This window comes from Electrona antarctica (genome assembly GCF_951216825.1).
Source record: "Electrona antarctica genome assembly, chromosome: 7".
NCBI lineage: Eukaryota > Metazoa > Chordata > Actinopteri > Myctophiformes > Myctophidae > Electrona > Electrona antarctica.
Genome location: NC_136812.1, coordinates 20981508 through 21001593, shown reverse-complemented (window position 1 = coordinate 21001593; position 20086 = coordinate 20981508). Strand labels below are relative to the sequence as shown.

Sequence of the window (20086 nt, the reverse complement as noted above, 5' to 3'; positions counted from 1 at the left end):
GAAAACAAAAATAGTAGCCATGTTGTACAGCTCTGTAACATGTCTCTCCTCAATGTTTTTGTCCATCCTTCAGGAGACTCCCATGTCTTATTATTGTTCATTTGTGTGTTTTTGTCCATCCTTCAGGAGACTCCCATGTCCGAGACCCCGGCATCTGAAGCTGCTTCTCCAGTCACAAGGCTGGCAGACGGTGATGTCCGCAGCCCCTCTCCCCCCCTCTCTATTTCTGGCAGCGAGACCAGCAGCATCATGCAGAAGCTGAAAAAGATGCGCTCTCACATGGATGAAAAGTAACGTTTTATTTTTTGCTTTAAACCCTTTACTTGTTCCTTCTGCAGTCCTTTTTGCCAATTTCTGCTGGTGGAATCTCAAAAGTCTTATTTCTTTTCTTTTTTAAATGTGTTTGTTTTATGGGACATCTTTATAAAATGCACTAGAGGGGCTGTCTCCATGGCAGCCATAGATCAACTCCTCTACTGTGTTTTGGAGATGGTTTGTCAGAGTGACTATTGATTTTCACCATCTCTTATTATTAACCACGCTAACTGCAGGTGTACTGCTCTCCTGCCTGCCTCTTCCCCGGGACTTTCTTTTCTGTTTTGCTTGTGAACACGTTATATGCAAATATTCCCTTTTTCTGTTTTTGGTAGGAATACATACAGGTTTAATGCATTTTGTTATTAGTCCAAAATGCTCTTCTGCATAATGGCCTATGCTAAACTCTGAGAGGTTAATGGTGAGTTTGGTTACTGGTGCCTACAGTACCGTGGTTCCAGTTTGACTGATGGTTGTATCATAGAATTCAGTGTGGCGGTCTTGTCTGGCTGAAAAGTATGGTGGAGCTAAAATGCTGCCTTTCTTTCTCTTGGTGTCCAAATGCTGTGGTGTGGATGTGAATATAAGCATGCTCCGTCTGGTTCCTCTAGACTTGACTAGCATCCATAATGAGTGCTACCTCAGCTCTGTATAACCTTAACTGTACTGCCATCTACCAGTCCCATATTCTAGTACTAAACGTAACGCACACATACATGCAGACAGGTCCAGGAGATGGATGTTATCAACTGATTTCAGTGATTTGTGAATGAATTTGTAATTTCTCGTAACGACCACTAGCCCTACATTGTGGTTAGGTCCATGTAGATTTGTGTTACCACCACCCATGTCCTAGGACTACTATGTCTACATGGTATTCAATTTAGAAAGGACTCTTCTGACATTTTTTAGCAGACGCTCTTATCCAAAACTATTTTACAAAGTGCAAGATCAGTCAGCGTAAACGGCATGAACTCCAGTCAACAAACGACAATCGGTCAAGTAAATACAGTGCCAAGAAAACAAGTACGCGCTACAAAGTAACTAGGATAGCAGGTATTATATGTCAAACCTAGCATCAGTATACGATAGTACGGTATTTAACTAACATACTTGCCATCTGTGGACAAGCAAACTGCTTACTTCTATTATTTAATTCCCACAACTATCAATCTATTTGACCGTGCTAAACAAATGGTAAATTGTAGGATTTCCGTCACAGCGTGGACCAACTTGGAATTCTATATGCCATCACTAGACTTAGATTTCTCTGGGTTTGTACTCTGACCATGACAGATTCTCAAGCACAAAGCCAGCCATTACTAGCAGAGTTTAGGCTATGAAGTGAAACATGTGTCTGGAATTGAACTAAGTTACCTCAAAAAGTCTCTAATCTTGCATCTGTTTGTTTGCATTGGTACATAAACAGTCTGTTGCTTCTTTTTAACCCCTTCCCCTCTGCCTATCATTCTCTATTCTCCCTGATCATGGTAAATGGTTTCTGCTGGAATTGATATAACTTTTAACCACATTAACCCGGCCATCCCTATTATAGGAAAAGAGTTACAAAATAGCCTAGGCATACAGTATGTTTCATTCATGCACGTATGGTATGCTCGAGTTGCACAATGAAAATAGCTGATCTACAAGTTCACAGCCTGTTGCATTGCGATGCCTTGTGACTGTGAGTGTTTGGATCTGCTATTCTTGTCGTATGATGTGCCAGGCTTAAGTGGTTATGGGTATGGCTTAACTGGTTATGTAAGCAATGACTAAATGATAACAATATGAATAGCCAGGTTCTGCATCTCCTTGGCGTTGAGATTCCTGATTCAATCAGTCACTGACAAAACACCTTTTAAATTCCTTGTTGCTTTAATCTGTTGTAAATCCTTAATCAATGTAGTATCAGTCACTGGCGAAACCCCCTTTGAACCCACGTCACCTTGAAGGTTAGCCAACAACCACATCAAACCTTGGACTGACACTGTTGCAGGCAAGCAGACACATCTTCAAACTGGTTGAGAAGAACTGGTTCGAACTGGTTCAGGACTGTTAAGTGTTAAGCATAAATTATACTTGAATGTATGACTGTCACTCACCAAAAATGTTGTCCTGAAAAACAGTTTTATGGTGGAAAATCTGGTATTTTCGGTGAGTAACACAGCCATAATATGACAAAGTATAAAGGAGCCATTAACCGCATCAGAACACAAAGCCATGCAAACGTGCTACCACAAAAACCCCTTGGACTCCTATACCTTCAGTGTATTAAAAAAAACACATGTACTCATGCCTTTCTTCTTCTTCTCTCTCTTTCTTTCTGCTTGTCCTCTGTTCCATCTTTTTGTTTTCTCTGTTGTTCGCTGTTTATCACGTTTTTATTCTCGTTTTCCACACTGTTTGTGTGTGACTCCTGGGCCATTCTGATGTCTGTCTCGTGTGTGTATGTGTGTGCGTGCGTGCGTGCGTGCATGCTTGTACATTTGTTCTTGTGTACTGTGTGTGTGTGTGTGTGTGTGTGTGCGCGTGCGTGCGTGTGTGTGTATTGTAGACTCTGCTCTCCTGTGCACTACTTCTTCTCTGTGTTCACGGCCCAACACTGGGCCTCCCTCAGTGTCTGTCTCCCCAACCTTCACCCCAAATTCCAGCTCTTTATCTACAACCAGTTGGTCAGGTACTGTACAGTGCTCTCTACCTCTTCCCCATTCCATCCCCCACCCCTGCCTCGCCTCACCCCCTGCCCCATGGAGCATGCTTGTGTTCAGCCACTAGCACTTGGGGGAGGGAGGGTGAGTGTGCTTGGATGCGGACATTTTATTTTTATTTATTTTTTTGGTCTGGGTGTTTTTTTCTTCTTCAGAATTGAATTGAGAGTGGGTTTCAGTCAAAGCGTGAAAAGCACCAGAGGAATGCCACCTTGTTGAAATGAGCTGACCTTTATTTACACAAAATATTTTCATTTTGTTTCATTATTTATTAATTTGTAAAATTTTCAATTGGGCACTGCATGCAAAGTCACTGTACGTTGGTTGCATGGAAGTACTATTGTTAAGTTGAAGTTGAGTTAAGTCATTTAAAAAAATTATCACAGTGAATATGAAGCAGATCTGTTATGTGAAGGTCAAGGGTCAGGTTCATTTTAATAGGACAGTTCCTTATCGGAGGGTGATCTCAGTTTGAATGCTGGGATTTCACCAGTTTCCACGTGGTGTTTACTGTTTATACTGTGTGACTTATTTCTTGCCCCCCCCCCCCCCCCCCCCTCCCCGCTCTCTTTCTCTCTCTGATGTCATGTAAAACCAGAATTCATGAATGAATTGTTGCAGTGCATCTCTCTTCCAAACTCCCTTCCATTCGTGGTTGCTCGCAGTTTAGTCTCTGTGCAGTCAAGACATCGCACCCCATCCGTAGCAGAAAGCAGAACAGAGAGAACGAATGTTTCTGTGTAGCACATTTAATGAGCCAGTAAATCTTCACTAGGCCTTCTTATTGGGTAACATAGGATGGGTTAATATGTACAGATGGCCAGTGGCTCTAATAGAATTTGTTTAGGACACTTAAAGAGGCCCCTGGCCGGGCCCCTCTGGATCTGGCCTGTCATCAGTATGCATTAGGTCAAGAAGAGGGCCTCTAAATTAGATCAAAGCTAAATAACACTACACTGTAATGGCACTTGCAGCTGTGGAAGGACACTTTAGAGAGCAGCTGTCTAACGTACATCTGTATTTGAATAGTCACCTCTATATGAACGTGGTCATCAATATTTGTTCCGTTTATTTGCAGAGGAAAAAAATTAAATGCAGATCCAAGGTGTTGAAAACGGTACAAAGAATTATGAAATCTAGAAAGATAACATGCAAATGATTCAGATTTATCCGTCTATATTTCCCATGGTTGGCTAAGAGAGAATTATATCTAGGGCTGCAACTAGCAATTTTCATGTGATGATTTGTCTGATTGGTGATTAACCAATGCAATTCATTTAGACCATACAATGATGGTATAATATGGAACAATGACAAGCATTAATATCTTGGTTAAGTTGTAAATGGCACACAGAATTGTTTGATATAATGCACAACTAAACTGATTGCTAAACCTTTTATTTCATGAATTTTCTGTGGAGTGATTAATCGATTATTCGATTAATTGTTTCACTCCTAACTTCTATCTTTGTCCCCTCATCTTTGTTATGTTTGGTCAGTAGAGTGATAATGAAAGGTCACACCAAAGAGACACGCATAGAGGCTTGATTGATTCCTGTATACACGGGTATGGTTGGTTCTGGTATTGACTCATTTACATAGTATGTTTGGGCTGTGTGTGTGAGTCCAACAAACCGAAGAATCATGTATTTTTGTTTCAACAAGATGCATGACTCTAACCTGGATACCATTACAGTTTGTTTCTCCTGTGTGATCTGTCTTGTGAATATACATATGACTTTTTGTTTAAGATTTTCAGAGGCCACTTGGACACCTTTTGGTATCAGATTGATTATCTTTGTAAATGACATGATGGAAGCATGTATTGGATCTCTGTGTGTGTTTGTGTGTGTGTGGGGCCGGGGGGCAAAGGTTTGAGGTTGAGTTTGCAGTGAAAAGGTTCTCGTCTTTCTGGGTGGCTGGGGGCTGCTTGCTTCTGCAGTGTAACAATCGCTCAACACTTCCTGATTGTTTTTATCCCTTCTCTGCCCTTTCTCTTCCTCTCTTTAATCATCCCCATACCCGTTTCTCTCCACTTTTCTCACAACCCTGTCTTTCTCCCTGCCTTAACTTTCGTACCTGCCCCTCTCAACTGTTTTCTCTTTACCCACCAATCCACCTTGATCCATCCCTCCCTCCATATGTCCCATCTACCTGTCCTCTTGACTATTCTCCTCTCATCCTCCACTCCTCCAACCATCCACCCCTCTGTCCAACCACCACCCTCTTTTTCTTCTATCCACCTCTCTCTCCTTCCATTCGTTTCCATCCGTCTCTCCAGGTTTCTGACCAAGCGGGAACAGCAGCTGATGCAGAGGCGTCGACATGCAGAGGAGCTGCTGGAGTGGAAGCAGAGACTGGACCAGGAGGAGGCAGAGGTACGCAGGATGGAGCAGGAGGCCCTTGCCGCCTGGGACCGCAAGAGGTCCCGCGACAGGGACGTACCTGCCGCAGGTCACTCCTCCAAGCTCCAGCATCACAGCCCAGAACACAGGACTGACAGCGAGAAAGGTGATGTCATGTACAACAATAGCATCATAAGTTAGAATAACAATCTTAATTTAGCCATTTTTTAAATATTTTATACGAGAATAAACTGCAAAATGTGTAATATCTGGCATTTTTGCGGAAGAAAGTAGAACATCTTGTTTATGCTTTAGTTTACGACGTAAAACAAGGCGACTGTCCAACTTTTTAACAACTTACAACCGGGCGTCCCTGTTTCGGACATGCCATTATAGCTGAACATTTTCCAGAACTTTCAAATGTTATCAAAACTAGTGAAAACAGCCAGTCTACAAGCTCACACTGCTTGGCATCGCAATGCCTTTTAGGCTATTTTTGTAGATTACATTTGGTGCAGAGAGAAATATTTGGTCCAACTACAGTTCAGTAAAAATAGAAGGGTTACGTTAACTAATTTACCGCTGAGTAAATAAATGAATAATACCGCCCCTGCCTGCAATATTTCACTACCGTTCAAGTAGTCATAGAATATTTATATCCAGTAACCCCCCCGTACGATTGGATTGACATGCATCGAAATACGTCCTTGGCAGTCAGTGTGTCAAGTGGTTCAATCTGTTTCCATGTCCACAGAGTGTGTGAGCGAGGGTGACTACTCCTCTGCGACACCAGATTCCAGTATTCACACAGAGAGGTCAGCAGCCCAGGTGTCCGACAGTCCATCCACAGCACCTCCTGACTCCGTCCCTGGAACACCTGTAGCTTCCATCCACAGCAGCCCTTCCAACAACTACACCCAAGACTTCACCTCCGCCTCTCCATCACCCAGCAAGCCAGTAAGCACGGAAGAGATCTTCTTTTCATGGACAGTTCTGCCATAATACAGTTGATTTGTATTTTCTCTGGAGCTTCTCCAAGAAATATGTTTGTTGCTATAGACCAGCAATATCAATGCGCAACCCCTGTAGGTAGTTTGTGTTCTTTGGGTGTTTATTGTTTCTTAGGGTTATGTCTTATGGTTGCAGTTAGTTTGGCTTTTTTGTGTTTTTTTCAGTGACACACAGTTACTTCTGTGAGAACATGATCTCTGTCCTGAAAATCTCTCCAGCACCCTTTAGACTGCGGAATCCTGTTTAGATGCTGCAGGGGAATTTCAAGTCTCTTTGTCAATGAGCTTTAAAAATAGATACCTCAAACAAGGTTTACGCATGGGAATGTCACTAGTATGTAATTGTTTGTTTTTTGCTGCTGCATGGCGTAGTAACTCTGCATTTCTTCACTGAGTATGGGACACAGACTGGGTCATATGCTATTTGTTACTGTACACTACAAACATAAATCTGATCATCCTCTATTTCCATCATATCTTGATTGAACCCTCCTCTTTCTCTCTCCTCGTCTCTGTGTGCACTCTGCCCAGTCTGTTCCAGCCAAAGGCAGCCTCAGCACTGCTCACTCTCCATCAAATATCAGCGGTAGTAATACCAAGATGCAGCTTTGCACCACCTCCCGGACCCCCAGCGACGCAAAAACCCATTCCACAGACACCCCCACAGCCACACAGACTGGTGAGTTGAAGCCCCCCAACAGCCCCCCTAACGTTTGAAATTGATGGATAGATATTACATGTTAATCATGATGCCTCAGAGGAGATGGGATGAAAAGATGAGGGAGACAGAGAGAGAGAGAGAGGAGCTACAGTATATTGCTGGCACAGTGTGGTTAGGCATAATGTGATGCTGCCAGGAATGCATTATGCGAGCACTTCCCTGTTACTTAACCTGCTTAGCTGTGTGATGGGAAAAGAGCACTATTGCAGCACACGCAGAGGATAGTCGTGTAGGCCCATGACTGTTGCTAGAAATGGCATCGGCACTGCTTATTCACAGTTCAGGTTGGTATTTCAACCTTCACATTGATTCAATAGACCAGTGGGACTGTATTAACTAGTATTTCAGTCATTAATGCTAATGGTTCTCTGGTGTTATTTGTTGTATAGACGTTAAGGCCGAGGCAAAGCAACATGCCTAATAAATGAACTCAGTTTGATTGTGTTTCAGGGCGCACAAAGTTGGATAGCTTTCTTTTTTGCAATTCAGAAGCGTTCTAACTGTGATTTACCATGTAAATATTCCTTCAGAACCCGTATCGGACCAGAGTGACATTGAGAGCCGAATCAGGGCTCTGAAGGAAGAGTTGAGGAAACGCAAGTCTATGGCGTACCAGCTGAAGAAGGAACAGAAGAAGAGGAACAAGGAGCGCCTGAAGGCACAGGAAGCCAGCCTCCTGAAGCAGCTGGAGGTAAATTGTGTGTGTGTGTGTGTGTGTGTGTGTGTGTGTGTGTGTGTGTGTGTGTGTGTGTGTGTGTGTGTGTGTGTGTGTGTGTGTGTGTGTGTGTGTGTGTGTGTGTGTGTGTGTGTGTGTGTGTGTGTGTGTGTGTGTGTGTGTGTGTGCGCGTGCGCGAGTACATCTCTTATCCATGTTCATTTAGACATGAACAAAGTATGTATTAACCTCTGGTAAAATGTTTTGTTTTTGTTTTTTCCTCTGCACAGTCCTATAATGATTTCATAGAGAAGACCCAGGCAGAGCTGAACAAGGAGCCAGATAAAACACCTGTTGCCAAACCCCAGATCAAAGCACCTCCCCCACACAGGTACTGCACAACGTGTTGCGTGTTGAGCCTGAATTCATGAGTTGCATTTTTAGCTTATAAATCAGTTATTTCTGAGTGACACGCATCGTGCAGTGAGTCATAAATTAGGCTTCATCATGTAAACCACAGCAGCCTTCAAAAGGTTCAAATTGAAACGTCTTTTCTCCTCCACAGCACTGAGGACAGCAGAAGGCTTACCTTAGACACCAAGAGGACCTACACTGATTCTCCATTGGATCGTGGCGGTATGTCTTATTCTTTATTTAGATCCCCATTAGTCACTGCTACAGTGTGTGGGATTCTTATATAATTATTTTAGTTTTTTCCATTTCATCTATTTCTCAAGATCTTCCCAGCATTTGTTTTATCATTTGCATTCTGAAAACTGGATGTTCTCCTGTTTCGTTGTTTGCAGATGACCTTACCTCACCCAGTCGAAGTAGATCCACCTCACTGGCTGAGGAGCAGTCTGATGAAGACCCACCAACAGTTACCCCAACCCCAGTATACGGCAGCCCAGAGCATCCCACCTCAGGCTTTCGACGCCTGCTCTCCTCAGAGAGTCTTTCCATGCCTGCTTCGAGGGAGGCCAGGTCTCTGAGTGGACAATCCCAGGTTTTGTCTAACCATAGGTCGGTCATTGAGGAGGAGCTTGAGGTAGAAGTGGGCTATAAATCTGAGGATCAGCATTCTGAATGTCTTCTCAAACTAGACCACGAGGAAAGACCCAGTGCCACACCGAAGCTCTCTGTGTCTGCTGTATCTAAGAGTGAAGAACACAGATATTCTCCCTCTAATGGCCTGGATAGAGATGTGCAAATGAAGACAAAGGAGATATCTGAGGAAGAAGAGGGTGTCAAATCTCTGGTTTCCCACTCAAGCAAGTTGCATTTGGCTGCTTTAGATACCTCAGCACATCATGACAGTGTCTCTTCAAATGGCCGTTCGTACACCCCAGACTCAGTTGCTTTCTCCTCCAAGAAGGAGCCACTGACTAAGGATGCAGATGGTTACAACGATGACTTTGAGTCGTCCGTAGAGTCATCGCCCAGGGAAAATCGCCATAGCTCCAAGCCTACCTCTCCAGACTCGCCATCCGGTCCAGAGGTCAGAGCTTCCAAGGAGGGGTCCCCAGCCTATGACAGCCAAGATGAGGTGGAGGAGGACATTGCTGAGGAGCTGCTGAGTGACCACTCTGCAGTCAATGGTGATAGCCACCACTCTGGAAGGCTACTAGAACTCCATAGCCAGACCAATGACTCCAGAATTGACACCAAGGAGAACAACATCAACGCCAACTACTCTCCAAGCATCTCCCCTTCGCAGTCGCCACTTTCCCCTGTTCCTGATCAGATGACCAACTTCAATATTGGAGATCGGGTTCTTGTCAGCAACGTTCAGCCTGGCACACTGAAGTTCAAAGGTCCAACCAAGTTTGCCAATGGGTTCTGGGCTGGTGTGGAGCTGGATAAGTCGGAAGGGAGCAACGATGGCACCTACGATGGCGTGGTATACTTTGAGTGTGAGGAGCGCCACGGTATCTTCGCTCCCCCAGACAAAATCACACGGTTGCCAGAGAAGTATGTGACCTACACGGACACCACAGAAGAGGACGACTCGTTCTTTGACGACCTGTCTGATAAAGACGGGAATAAACGTGAGACTGCTGAGAAGAAACGGCAGCTAGGTCATCTGAAGAGCACGAATGGAGGAACGATTCATGAAGATCACAGGTCCAGAGATAAAGAGCCTGCTGATGAGGTTGAATATCCAGCTAACCACCAAAATAACCTGACCTCTCTGTCTCTGACGTGGAAGGCCCACCTTGGCTTGCATAATCACATAGAATCTGGGCATCCGGTGCATAACGGAGGTAGTCGCGACATCATGTTTGAGTTTGATGATGTACCAACCACCCTCCTCATCTCTGACATGGACGAGCTAGGCCAGGGGAAGCAGAGCTCCAAGGCTCTTGCTGAAGAGAAAGACTCTATGATTCCTGCCGATGACTCGAGAGACATCATTCAGGATCGGAAGAGGGCAGAGAGAGACGACGGAAACGTGCTTGGCGCTTTCGCCGACAAGATCCTCAATAACTTTTTAAAAGATGCTGTAAAGCAGGTCACTGAAATTAAGAAAGCCAAAGAGCAGAAAATCGCAGCTGCCAACCAGATGAATGGAGACCTGTTCAGTGAAAATGAAGAGGAGGCAGATAGACGTTCTCCAGTGGCACAGAAGGACGGTCTGCCCTTCTTCCTGGAGGCTGACAAGGAGGAGTTGTCATCCCCAGAACTGTGCAACCGAACGGTGAGTTCACGTTTCTAAATGGAAGAGTAGAGAGCACCTCCAACCACTGCAGATGTTCTAGTAATATTGACATTAACATTCTCTACCATACAGATATTGGTTATAATAAAATGTAAAATGAGCCCTGGGCGGTATTTGTTGCCTTAAATAGATAAATGAGTCCTGGATTGTGTTTGTAGCCTTAAATAAACATGAAAAGTTTGTTTTTGTTTGTTCAGTCCCCACCCCCTCTCAGTTTGCAGGTTATGTACATCCAAAGTCCATATGACGACTCTTTTCTATGTTGACAGGCTTTATTGAATTGGCTGAACTTTGTTTTTTTTTAACTACTTTTAATCAGTAAGAGACTCTTCGGATTAGATCAAAAGCACAATTATCCTTAATTAACAATATAATGGCACTATTGGAGAAATGATATATTCTACTCTAGTGACCCTTCAAATAAATATAGAGAACAAGATTCATTGTATTCTTTCTAATTTTCCTGACAGGAAAGTCCAGTGTTGGGGCCCAGTGGTCAAGAAGAGCTCGCCAAGCGTCTAGCGGAGCTGGAACTGAGCCGCGAACTGCTGGACGATCTGGGCGACGATCAGGACTGGTTCGACGAGGACTTTGGTCTCAGCTCCCGCCGGGAACAGCAGAGACGCGAACAGAAACGGAGGGAGGCGGAGGAGGAGGAGGAGGAAGAGAGGCTGGGAGGTGGAGGAGGAGGGATGTCTGGGTCATCTGTAGTAGCAGCCCTGGGTGGCATGGCTACAGGCGGAGAGCATCAGGTCAAGACTCCACCCAGGCCAGAGCTGCCCCTTCCTCTTCCCCCCAGGCTGCCTGAGCAGCCCGCCATGGTGGTGCCCCACTCTGCGTCAGAGGTGGAGAAGCTGGTCCACACCGCCACACAGGAGATCTGGGACAGCTGTCATCTGGTGAAACAGGGCACACCGACCCTGGCGGGGCTGCCCGTCCCAAAGCCCTCACAGGAGTATCTGGGTAAAGAAGCCAGTGGGCAAGATCAGGAGGCCCTCTGCATCCGGAGCTACAGACAGGTGAAGCTTGTTTCTCACTCGACAAGAATGACGCCGAGTTTGCAGATTGGAGCTAGTCAAAGCCGACTATTGCTCTTTTTTATGTTGTGGATTGGATCAATACCCCCCATTTAGCTGAAATACATTTTAAATTCAATTTCTTACTCAGGGTGGGACTATCGGGTCTCTGCACTACATGTACTGTGTCAACTTGTTGTGATTTGACACTTTAATACATTTGAATTGAAGCAGCTTAAATAAGAATGATGTTTAAAATGAATTAGTTTGTTTGAAGACCAATCACTGTTGCATATATTTCTCTAAATCTGTCTATAGGCTGTGTATGACCTGACGTGGGAGATCCTCCAGGATATCTACGCTGAAGACCCCAACGTCGATCAGCCACAATGGGTGAAACCTCGGCGGGTCAGCTCCTCATACTTCCACAAGGTCAAGGCTGCTGGAGACATCACCAAAGTCCAGGCAAGTCAAATATTCTCACAGCTTTGGATACATACAGTATAATTTACAGGTGTGTGAAGTATTCGGCTGAACTTTGTATGATAATTTCTTGAACAGGAATTCGTGGCAACAGAAGTATTGAAGCTTTACGGTCTGAAGAAAGACCACAACCAGAAGTCTGACTGGCAGAAGATGCTCAAATTTGGCAGGAAGAAACGAGACCGAGTAGATCACATACTGGTAAGAGTAGAACTCTATTGTCTTTTCCTTTGAGTCAAGTATGATATCCACTGTGAATGGTGCATTTATATAGCGCCTTTATGCAAAGCACTTTTGCAGTGTGCATTATTCACCCATCCACACACCAAAGGCAGAGGAAACCATGCAAGGCACCAACCTCTTTGTTTTGACAAGGACACCTCAACACAAATCCACAGGGATTGAACTGGTCATTTAGTGATTCTACTGCTGCCAGTATACCAGTTGAATCTTGAAACGTAATACATACAACTTTACATTTACAGCAATTCCGTTTTCTTAGTATTTATACACATTCATTTATACAAGTTTTCAGTTGCCACAACTGATTTCTACAATATTCTCAGATATTTCATATAAAAGCTAAGGTTAAAGCCTCAATCTGTGATTTCTTTCACCTGTTTGGCAGTATGTAGAACAGCAGGAACTATATTACTAAAACATCATAATTTTACATAATGTGTTAATTGTTTAGGAAACGGCACTAGTGTGGGGGGCTCCTTCATAATGTTCCACAAATCGCACAATAGGACTTGGTCATACAAAAATGTTCAGTCATGAGATTTTATTTTGCTGTAATACTTGTATACATTTGAATCTCACTTAGTGTTTTCATGTGCTTGTTAACCCTGGTGTGTCTCGTAGGTTCAGGAGCTCCATGAGGAAGAGGCTCAGTGGGTCAACTACGATGAAGACGAGCTGTTTGTCAAGATGCAGCTGGCAGACAGCATCTTTGACACATTGCTGAAGGACACTGCAGACGCTTTGACACAAATCTACGACAACAGAGCTAAAAGAGACACCCTCTCCTGAGAGCTTTTTCGCTGACAAACCCCTCCAGCTCACGTACCACAGCTAGGGCTTCCAGTAGCTGATGTGCCAACAGCAACCTCCAGATGCCTTTCAGTCCCAACCGTTACCTCTTTAGCTGTCCAGCTCCTAATGGAACCTTTCTACATGTGACATGGTCAGTGTTGAACCTGCTGAATCCACTCCAGCTGACAGCAGAATGTGTAGTAACCACGTCACTCTGTCTTACACACAAAACACCTCTTGATCAATCCAGCCTTCTAAAACCTTAAAATACTCTCGTTCCCTGGTTCACCTCCCGAACTGTACCAGTTGCGAAATAAGTAGACTTGTTGATGAAGTGAACTGTGCTTCTTGTTTGTGTTTAGGTTTATTAATGCTGCTAAGTTGACTGCTCCATGGCAAACTGTATTGTAATGTCCACTGGAGAATAGAAGAGCCATTGTAGTTTGCGTTGCATATTTCGACAAATATGTTTCAAGAAAGCAATGGAAGAGCAGATAAAAATATATGGGAGCGACGCACAGAACAGATTTTATTGTATCAAATATTTTGCCATCTGAATATTTATTATTGGGGAAATATTTGATTAGAGCATAAAGGACATTTTTTAAGTTATCTTGCTGTCAACATGTAGAAAACAAAGATTAGTTTAACACTTTGTAAAGCAAAATGAAATTAATAAAGCACAAAGAGTAATGTGAATGTGGACATGGCAATACATTGTATAAGAGGGTAAAAAGAATGTTATTTTAAGCAGAGAGAAAAGGCTAAAGAAACTATTAATTAATTTAATATTTAAGTACAGAAATATTAGCTAGTAAATTAAGCTGTTCTCAACCATGTCTCTTGTTACCATCCACGAATGTCTAGTTGGTCACCAACTTGGAGAGAATAGGCTTTATTATAGAATAATTTTAGAATTATATAGTACAATATAATTTGAGCCTTGCTGTGTTGTACACACCTCCAACAAATGGAGAAACCAGACAATATAAGCATCAGCAGACATTAACCACGGGCATCTCATTTACGTTTTTTGCTGTTGCTGAAATGTCATTGGACCTGGTTTATCAGCAGCCAATCATGTACTTGTACTAGGTTGCTGTATGCCACATCTAAATATGGCTGCACAAATTGGCTCTGCAGCTATTTTGAAATGACCGTAAAAAGACAACAATGGCTAGTGTAATGGCTAATGCTCTGAACATAGTTCAGTTCTGTCTTTCAGTTAAAGTGCCTATTTCAGTTTAGTAGTAGGATTTTGACATACTGTATTACTTTCATCCTAGAGTAGCATCACCACAATAACAGACCATAATTAATATCTCAAACTTTTAAACCTTTTGTCTCAATGGATTTCTACTACCTTTGTGTCATTGATGCTTTAAGGACAACTTTTCCCTTTAACTGTGTTCCAGCTACATCACATTTCAGCCTTATGAGCCAGCCTCTACCTAAGTATAGTTCTGTTGAATATGTCTCCTTTCATACGCTCCTCATTTGCCTTTTTTCCTCGACTCAGTCTGACAAATTTAGCATTGAAAATGCGATGTTCGGCCAGTGACTCAGAAATAGTGACTTTCTATTTGCATTATCCTTGTCTCCGAGCGAAGCTGCCAGGTGATTCATGTACCGTATCAGGAACTAGCACGTACTGTTCATTCCGCACGTACATTTCACCGTACGTGCTGTACGTGCCCAAATGGGCAGTTGGTCATAGATTTGATGGGGTGTGTAAGCACCAAGTAGTCAACAGCTAATGTTCAAGGCCTTATTTTGGTCCTGCTCTTTTCACTACTTTGATCCAAGAAGAATACTGTGACTTGTACAACCTTTTAGCATGTGTGACGATGCTTGTTAACCCGTACTGTCTGTTTTTTTTTAGAGAGAAAGTGACCTTAAGACAAAAGACTTATCAGTCTTTTCAAGTCCTCCTACTTGTGTTTGTTTTACTCGAGGCTAATGTGTCTGTATTTAAACTGTAAACTTAAAGCTTAATTTATACTCCATCACATCATACTGCAGAGTATAAATTAGGCTGTCTGTAAATGTACCTTTTGATACCAACCTCCACATGCTGAATGACTTAGGCATCTGCTCTGTAGGCATTTGTACCTGTAACAGTGACATGACTAGTACCCAAGAAATGTTTTCTCAAAAGGCTTTACTGCAAATTCTCTAAGTCTAGGATTGTCTACTACTTGATTTGATTGTAGATGGGAACAAATTGTTTTCCATTTTTTTCTAACTATGCAGTATTTGGTCATGTTCTGTACTGTACATTGTTGCCTTTGCATAGACCAGACAACCTAGCCTTTTGCTGTAGTTTGTGAATAAGATTAGTGGGAAATTGCAATGAGGCTTGAAACTGAATTATGTATTGTAGAGAGTGAAAAGTTGCTCCTATGGTGTGACTTGATAGTCAAATGAAACAATGCTGATTTCCCCCATTTTATTAAAATATGGTTAACTTCAGGAAACAAGTCTATGCCATGGAGCAGCTTCTCCTTAAACTTTCAAAAGACTGTCAATTGATTCTAAAACAATAACTGGCACAAATGATTTGATAATCAAATTAAGTAAAGTACATAGAAAACGTCATCTTTTGCAATGTTTTTGAATATTTATAATGCTCAGAGTGTGCGGGTAGTGCACTTGAATACTTGTACAATTCTTTTATGGGTGTAAATATATTTCAGCAGTCTTCTGTCCAATCTGAATTACTGTTCACTGTAACCCGAATAATTGTTGTAAAATAATCACTGTTCACTTTGCAAATATGTACATAGTATATATTTGTTAACTAAAATTAACTTTGAGATTGTAAATAAAGCTTTCATTATTTCTGACTCTTAATTGTTTCATCTAGGTTCATATGGGACAAATATGGGTCTGCCAGACTTGTAACTCAGTCATAATTTAATAGTTGTAGTTTAATAAATGATTGTCCAGGACATTGAAACCCATTTTGAGACCCCCCCCCCCCCCAAACTACTGAGACACTACATCAGGTAGGATCGTGAAAGTGTTTTATTTGGCCATGTCACAATGTCAATATTTATTCAAGGTAGGTAGGCTAATGGAAGGGGAAAGAGCTGCAGGCTGTTTAACAAAGCAGCCATAAAGCACTAATATATAACATGCACAAGTTCATAAAATTAGATAAACAAATTAGAGCCATTTTGGAATTGGTTAATTTTATGTGGAAAATCATCCAAGTGACTCCCGAAGTTCCCGCCCCCCTCTCTCAATGGCACTTTTGCAGAGCCTGTAGCCTTACCGTCATCGGTCTTTAATGGTCAATGTGGTTACCTAAACTGACTGACACACACTGACGTCTGACTCCCATTGTTTTGTTTAGTATCCAGGCTGTCTAGTTGCGAACTTTCAGCTTTTATCTCCTCTGACTAGTTTATGAAGTCCGCCAGGGGGAGGGCACTGGAAGGTTGGCCAGAGGCAGAGAAGTTTTTGTATCACTTTTCGGAGTCTGACTGACACAGTGGCTGAGCCTGAAAGTTGGTGCGTCGACTCGACACACTGTCAGCGAGTCGAAGATGGCGCGGCGACGCGGCCGTGCCACGTCTCGGCTTAATACGGGGAATATCATAATTCCAACAGAGTTGTTCATATCTACGGGCTTTCTGTGTCTTTGTTTCGTTTTTCCGTACACCGCCGAAGCCGGACTGTATACCGCCTCCGATCAGGTCTTGATTTTAGCCCCGGACAATGTGGACGTATTGTTTAATAACACAGCTGCTATAGTAGTGGAGTTCTATGCCTCCTGGTGCGGTCACTGCGTTGCGTTTTCTCCCACTTACAAAAGTCTTGCAAGAGATATCAAAGGTTGGTATGAATCCTTCCACGAGGTAGCCTGGAAAAGCTTAAGAATTGAATTCATTTTACTGTGCATACATAATTTATGTCTATAAAGTAGCCTAGTAAAATACTTGTAGCCTATATTATTAGGCTATTATGTTGCCTTACTATCTCGTGTTCAACTTCAAATATGTATCATTAACAACAGTCAACATGATATGATGTCGATATGGCATGTGCATTGGTAGGCTATTGTTATGCAAAAACGATAAAGGCAAATAATCCTGGTGACAGTGTCAATATTCCTGCAACGTTACATGTGAACTTGCAACTGTTGTTGTGGCTGCATACTGTTTCCTGCGTCTGCTGCATGTCAACAATAAGAGCAGCCAATCAGATTTCCAAGCTAGGCTTTTCCATTCTACAGGGCTGTAGTCTGTTTATTGGGGCATATGATCTGATTTAGTAGTTCACAATGTTCTGTCCCATACTTTATGTATCATACCATCTTATCATGGAATCTCATGAGAATACTTTTGGAAAATTGCTTCCGCTGCTGCCTATAAGAGAAATATCACAGAGATATGGGATTTCTCATATAATTGGGGTGATAGAACTGGCCACAGTTTTATATCTTTGACTTTGGCAGGAGGCCTGACATGGTCATGGGGCATTTCGGCCCTATGAGAGAGGGGGGGGGGGGGGGGAGAGAGAACAATAAAATGAGAGTGAGGAAAGAGATGTCTCTTGGCTTGCTGTCAAATTTCTCTATGCACTCTAGACTGTAACCAGCCCATGGTTTGGAACGACTGTCAGTAGCACAAATATGGAGATAAATGCAACCTGTTGGATTAATAAGACCAAATCATGATCATGTCTTGAGGAGGTTTGATACAATGTAATCCTAGTAAGGGCAGGACTTTGTGTAAATCTCCACCAGTGACACCTTCTTGACTCTTTTATCCAACAAGATATTTTTTTAAAAGCCCCCTGCCCACTCGTAAATGAGTAGGGCTCATCCACTGGGAGAAAATGAAGTGCACAGCAAATTCTGTGGCAATCCAGTCAGTAGTTTCCAACAAACCCTCTGGATGGGCAGGTTTCATGGCAATCTGCCCATTTTGGCTTTTTGAGACATCTTGTCGAAAGTAGAAATTGTGGCCTAGGTCAGGTGGGATGCTAGACTACAGGAATGGCACAGGATCCCCGAAATTAGCATAGGGTTCATCATCCGGGGAACATGGATGTGCTCAGCAAGTTATAAGACCCCCCCCCCCCCCCCCCATCTGACTGACATTGCCATACTTAGAGCCCTGCGGTTAACGGTGCTAAAGATGATAAACAATGTCCAATTTGTATTGTTGAAGAAATGTCCCTGACAATATAGTAATAATCTCTTTATTCACCAAGGCAAGAAAGTACTATAAAAGTAAATGCATTTTACAGGTATGTTGTGGGCTTTTCTGCCTTTATTTGGACAGTACAGTTTTAGAGTGACAGGAAACAAGGGAGAGAGCATGACACACAGCAAAGGTCATCCGGCTCAGGAATCTAACCCGCAGACGAGCATTAGAGCCTTTACGTGGTATGCGCTGTCATGGAATTCTGGATCAATCAACAATCGATGAGGCAAATGGGAGAGACAATATTCTCTAGGTGGTGATGTTTATGCTTTATGTACATGATATGAGGAGAAGTACAATAACTTCAGTGGTGCGGTACAGTTCTGCCAAGAGCAGAAGGCAAAACTCATAGTTCGTTATACTGTGGCTGCTCCAAGGACAACTGAATGTCTTGGTGTTATGTGCTACAGTATGTGTTGTTTTTGATGTGGGTGTTTGAACAGACTGTGAAGTCCTTCGGGACAATAAAGATTATTATTATTAACAAGATAGGCTGTACCAAAACAATATCTATTAGGTCTAGTGGAGACATCTATAGGCACTTACCAGCTACCAAATATCACAATGCATTATAAGTAAGTGGTAGTACAATTTCATCCCAGCGCCCAAAATTACATGCATTTGTCTGATATGAGTATTGACATGTTGCTATATTGACTAGGGATGGGAATTATTGATTCATTCATTAATTGATAATTGCTAAGTTTTGATAACCTTATCAAAGCTCGATTTCTTCATGAAATTATTGGGGGGGGGAAATCATTGCATTTTGTTTTTAAATCATGACAATGTTAGCTTTTTTGGAAATGCTTATTTTTTACGTTTTAAAATAATAATAATTTAAAAACAAAAAGGTAGTAAACAAAAAATAAAGGGACCTATAAAAATGTGTCCGTGACCAACTGTTTGGGAAACAGTAGATTAGAGTATAGTGATCTTTTCCCTCTTCTGTTCTTTAAAGTATTAAAGTATCCAGATATTTTCTCTCTCCTGTCCTCAGAGTGGAAGCCTGCAGTGGAGCTGGCTGCCATAGACTGTGCTATAGATGAAAACAGAAGAGTCTGCTCCAGCTTTGGCGTCAGGGGGTACCCTACTCTGAAGGTCAGCATTAAACAGTCACCTTGTTGAATGATGATGACGCATGGTGGGCGAAACATGTTTTTGTCCTTATGAGACTTTAACTTCTATTGGTAATGTGACAATATTTATTGCGACCGCAGTTCGCATTTACTATGAGCATTTCCCGTCAGTCAGTCCGTCCGTCCGTCACCCCATGCCTCCATATATACTGTAATGCAGCATTTAAGACCAGTAAAAGACGATATTTAAACTGTATCATGGTACGATAACCAAAATCCCTGTCGATATCTGGTCTCACGTCAGGTTGTTGTGAGACCAGGTATATATATATATATGGCCCAGCACTAATTTGAGCATGTCTAAAACCTTTCAGTTCGTCATTGTATTGGTCTGTATGTCTACTTAAACAACACTCCCGGCACGTAGTACAGTGCAAGTGCATAAAAACAACAGTATATTAAGTAATATTTAAGAGGAGATATTAAGTAATATTTCCTCTTTTGGCAGCGGTGTGACACATAAATTGTGCCAATAATCTGACAACAATACCGTTGCCTGTAAACAGCTTACCAATCAGTCCAAGCTCTGTGCCTCATTGTGTAGCAGGGCATTGGGAAATTCTGTTGGCATGAGATCTGCATACCTTTCATTGGCTAGGGTGGAAGTGTCACTTGTGTCACCACAAGAATTACACAAGCATGGAATTTCTTATTCGTAGTAAACAAAAGTTCTTGCAATTTAGTGAGACTGTAGTTTTTTTTAATATGTTTTACTATGCCTGAT

The 20086-nt window shown here is 42.5% G+C and overlaps 2 protein-coding genes across 4 annotated transcripts in view; both read left to right on the top strand.

Annotated features, from left to right (window-relative positions):
• Positions 1 to 15853, top strand: part of cep350 (centrosomal protein 350) — a 44197-nt gene extending 28344 nt beyond the window's left edge. For 2 of the 3 annotated variants that reach the window (XM_079506785.1, XM_079506784.1), the window contains exons 26-38: positions 127 to 290; positions 2870 to 2992; positions 5305 to 5534; positions 6123 to 6325; positions 6910 to 7057; positions 7630 to 7790; positions 8045 to 8145; positions 8320 to 8390; positions 8561 to 10452; positions 10944 to 11492; positions 11808 to 11954; positions 12051 to 12173; positions 12837 to 15853. In XM_079506785.1, the coding sequence (XP_079362911.1) occupies positions 127 to 290; positions 2870 to 2992; positions 5305 to 5534; positions 6123 to 6325; positions 6910 to 7057; positions 7630 to 7790; positions 8045 to 8145; positions 8320 to 8390; positions 8561 to 10452; positions 10944 to 11492; positions 11808 to 11954; positions 12051 to 12173; positions 12837 to 13004 (4080 nt within the window). In that variant the 3' untranslated portion in view covers positions 13005 to 15853. The remainder of the gene's footprint in view (positions 1 to 126; positions 291 to 2869; positions 2993 to 5304; positions 5535 to 6122; positions 6326 to 6909; positions 7058 to 7629; positions 7791 to 8044; positions 8146 to 8319; positions 8391 to 8560; positions 10453 to 10943; positions 11493 to 11807; positions 11955 to 12050; positions 12174 to 12836) is intronic. The other variant, XM_079506786.1, reaches the window with a different exon arrangement.
• A 482-nt stretch (positions 15854 to 16335) lies between these two features.
• Positions 16336 to 20086, top strand: part of qsox1 (quiescin Q6 sulfhydryl oxidase 1) — a 33463-nt gene continuing 29712 nt past the window's right edge. The window contains exons 1-2 of the mRNA XM_079506945.1: positions 16336 to 16847; positions 19224 to 19324. Coding sequence (XP_079363071.1) covers positions 16559 to 16847; positions 19224 to 19324 — 390 coding nt within the window. The 5' untranslated portion in view covers positions 16336 to 16558. The remainder of the gene's footprint in view (positions 16848 to 19223; positions 19325 to 20086) is intronic.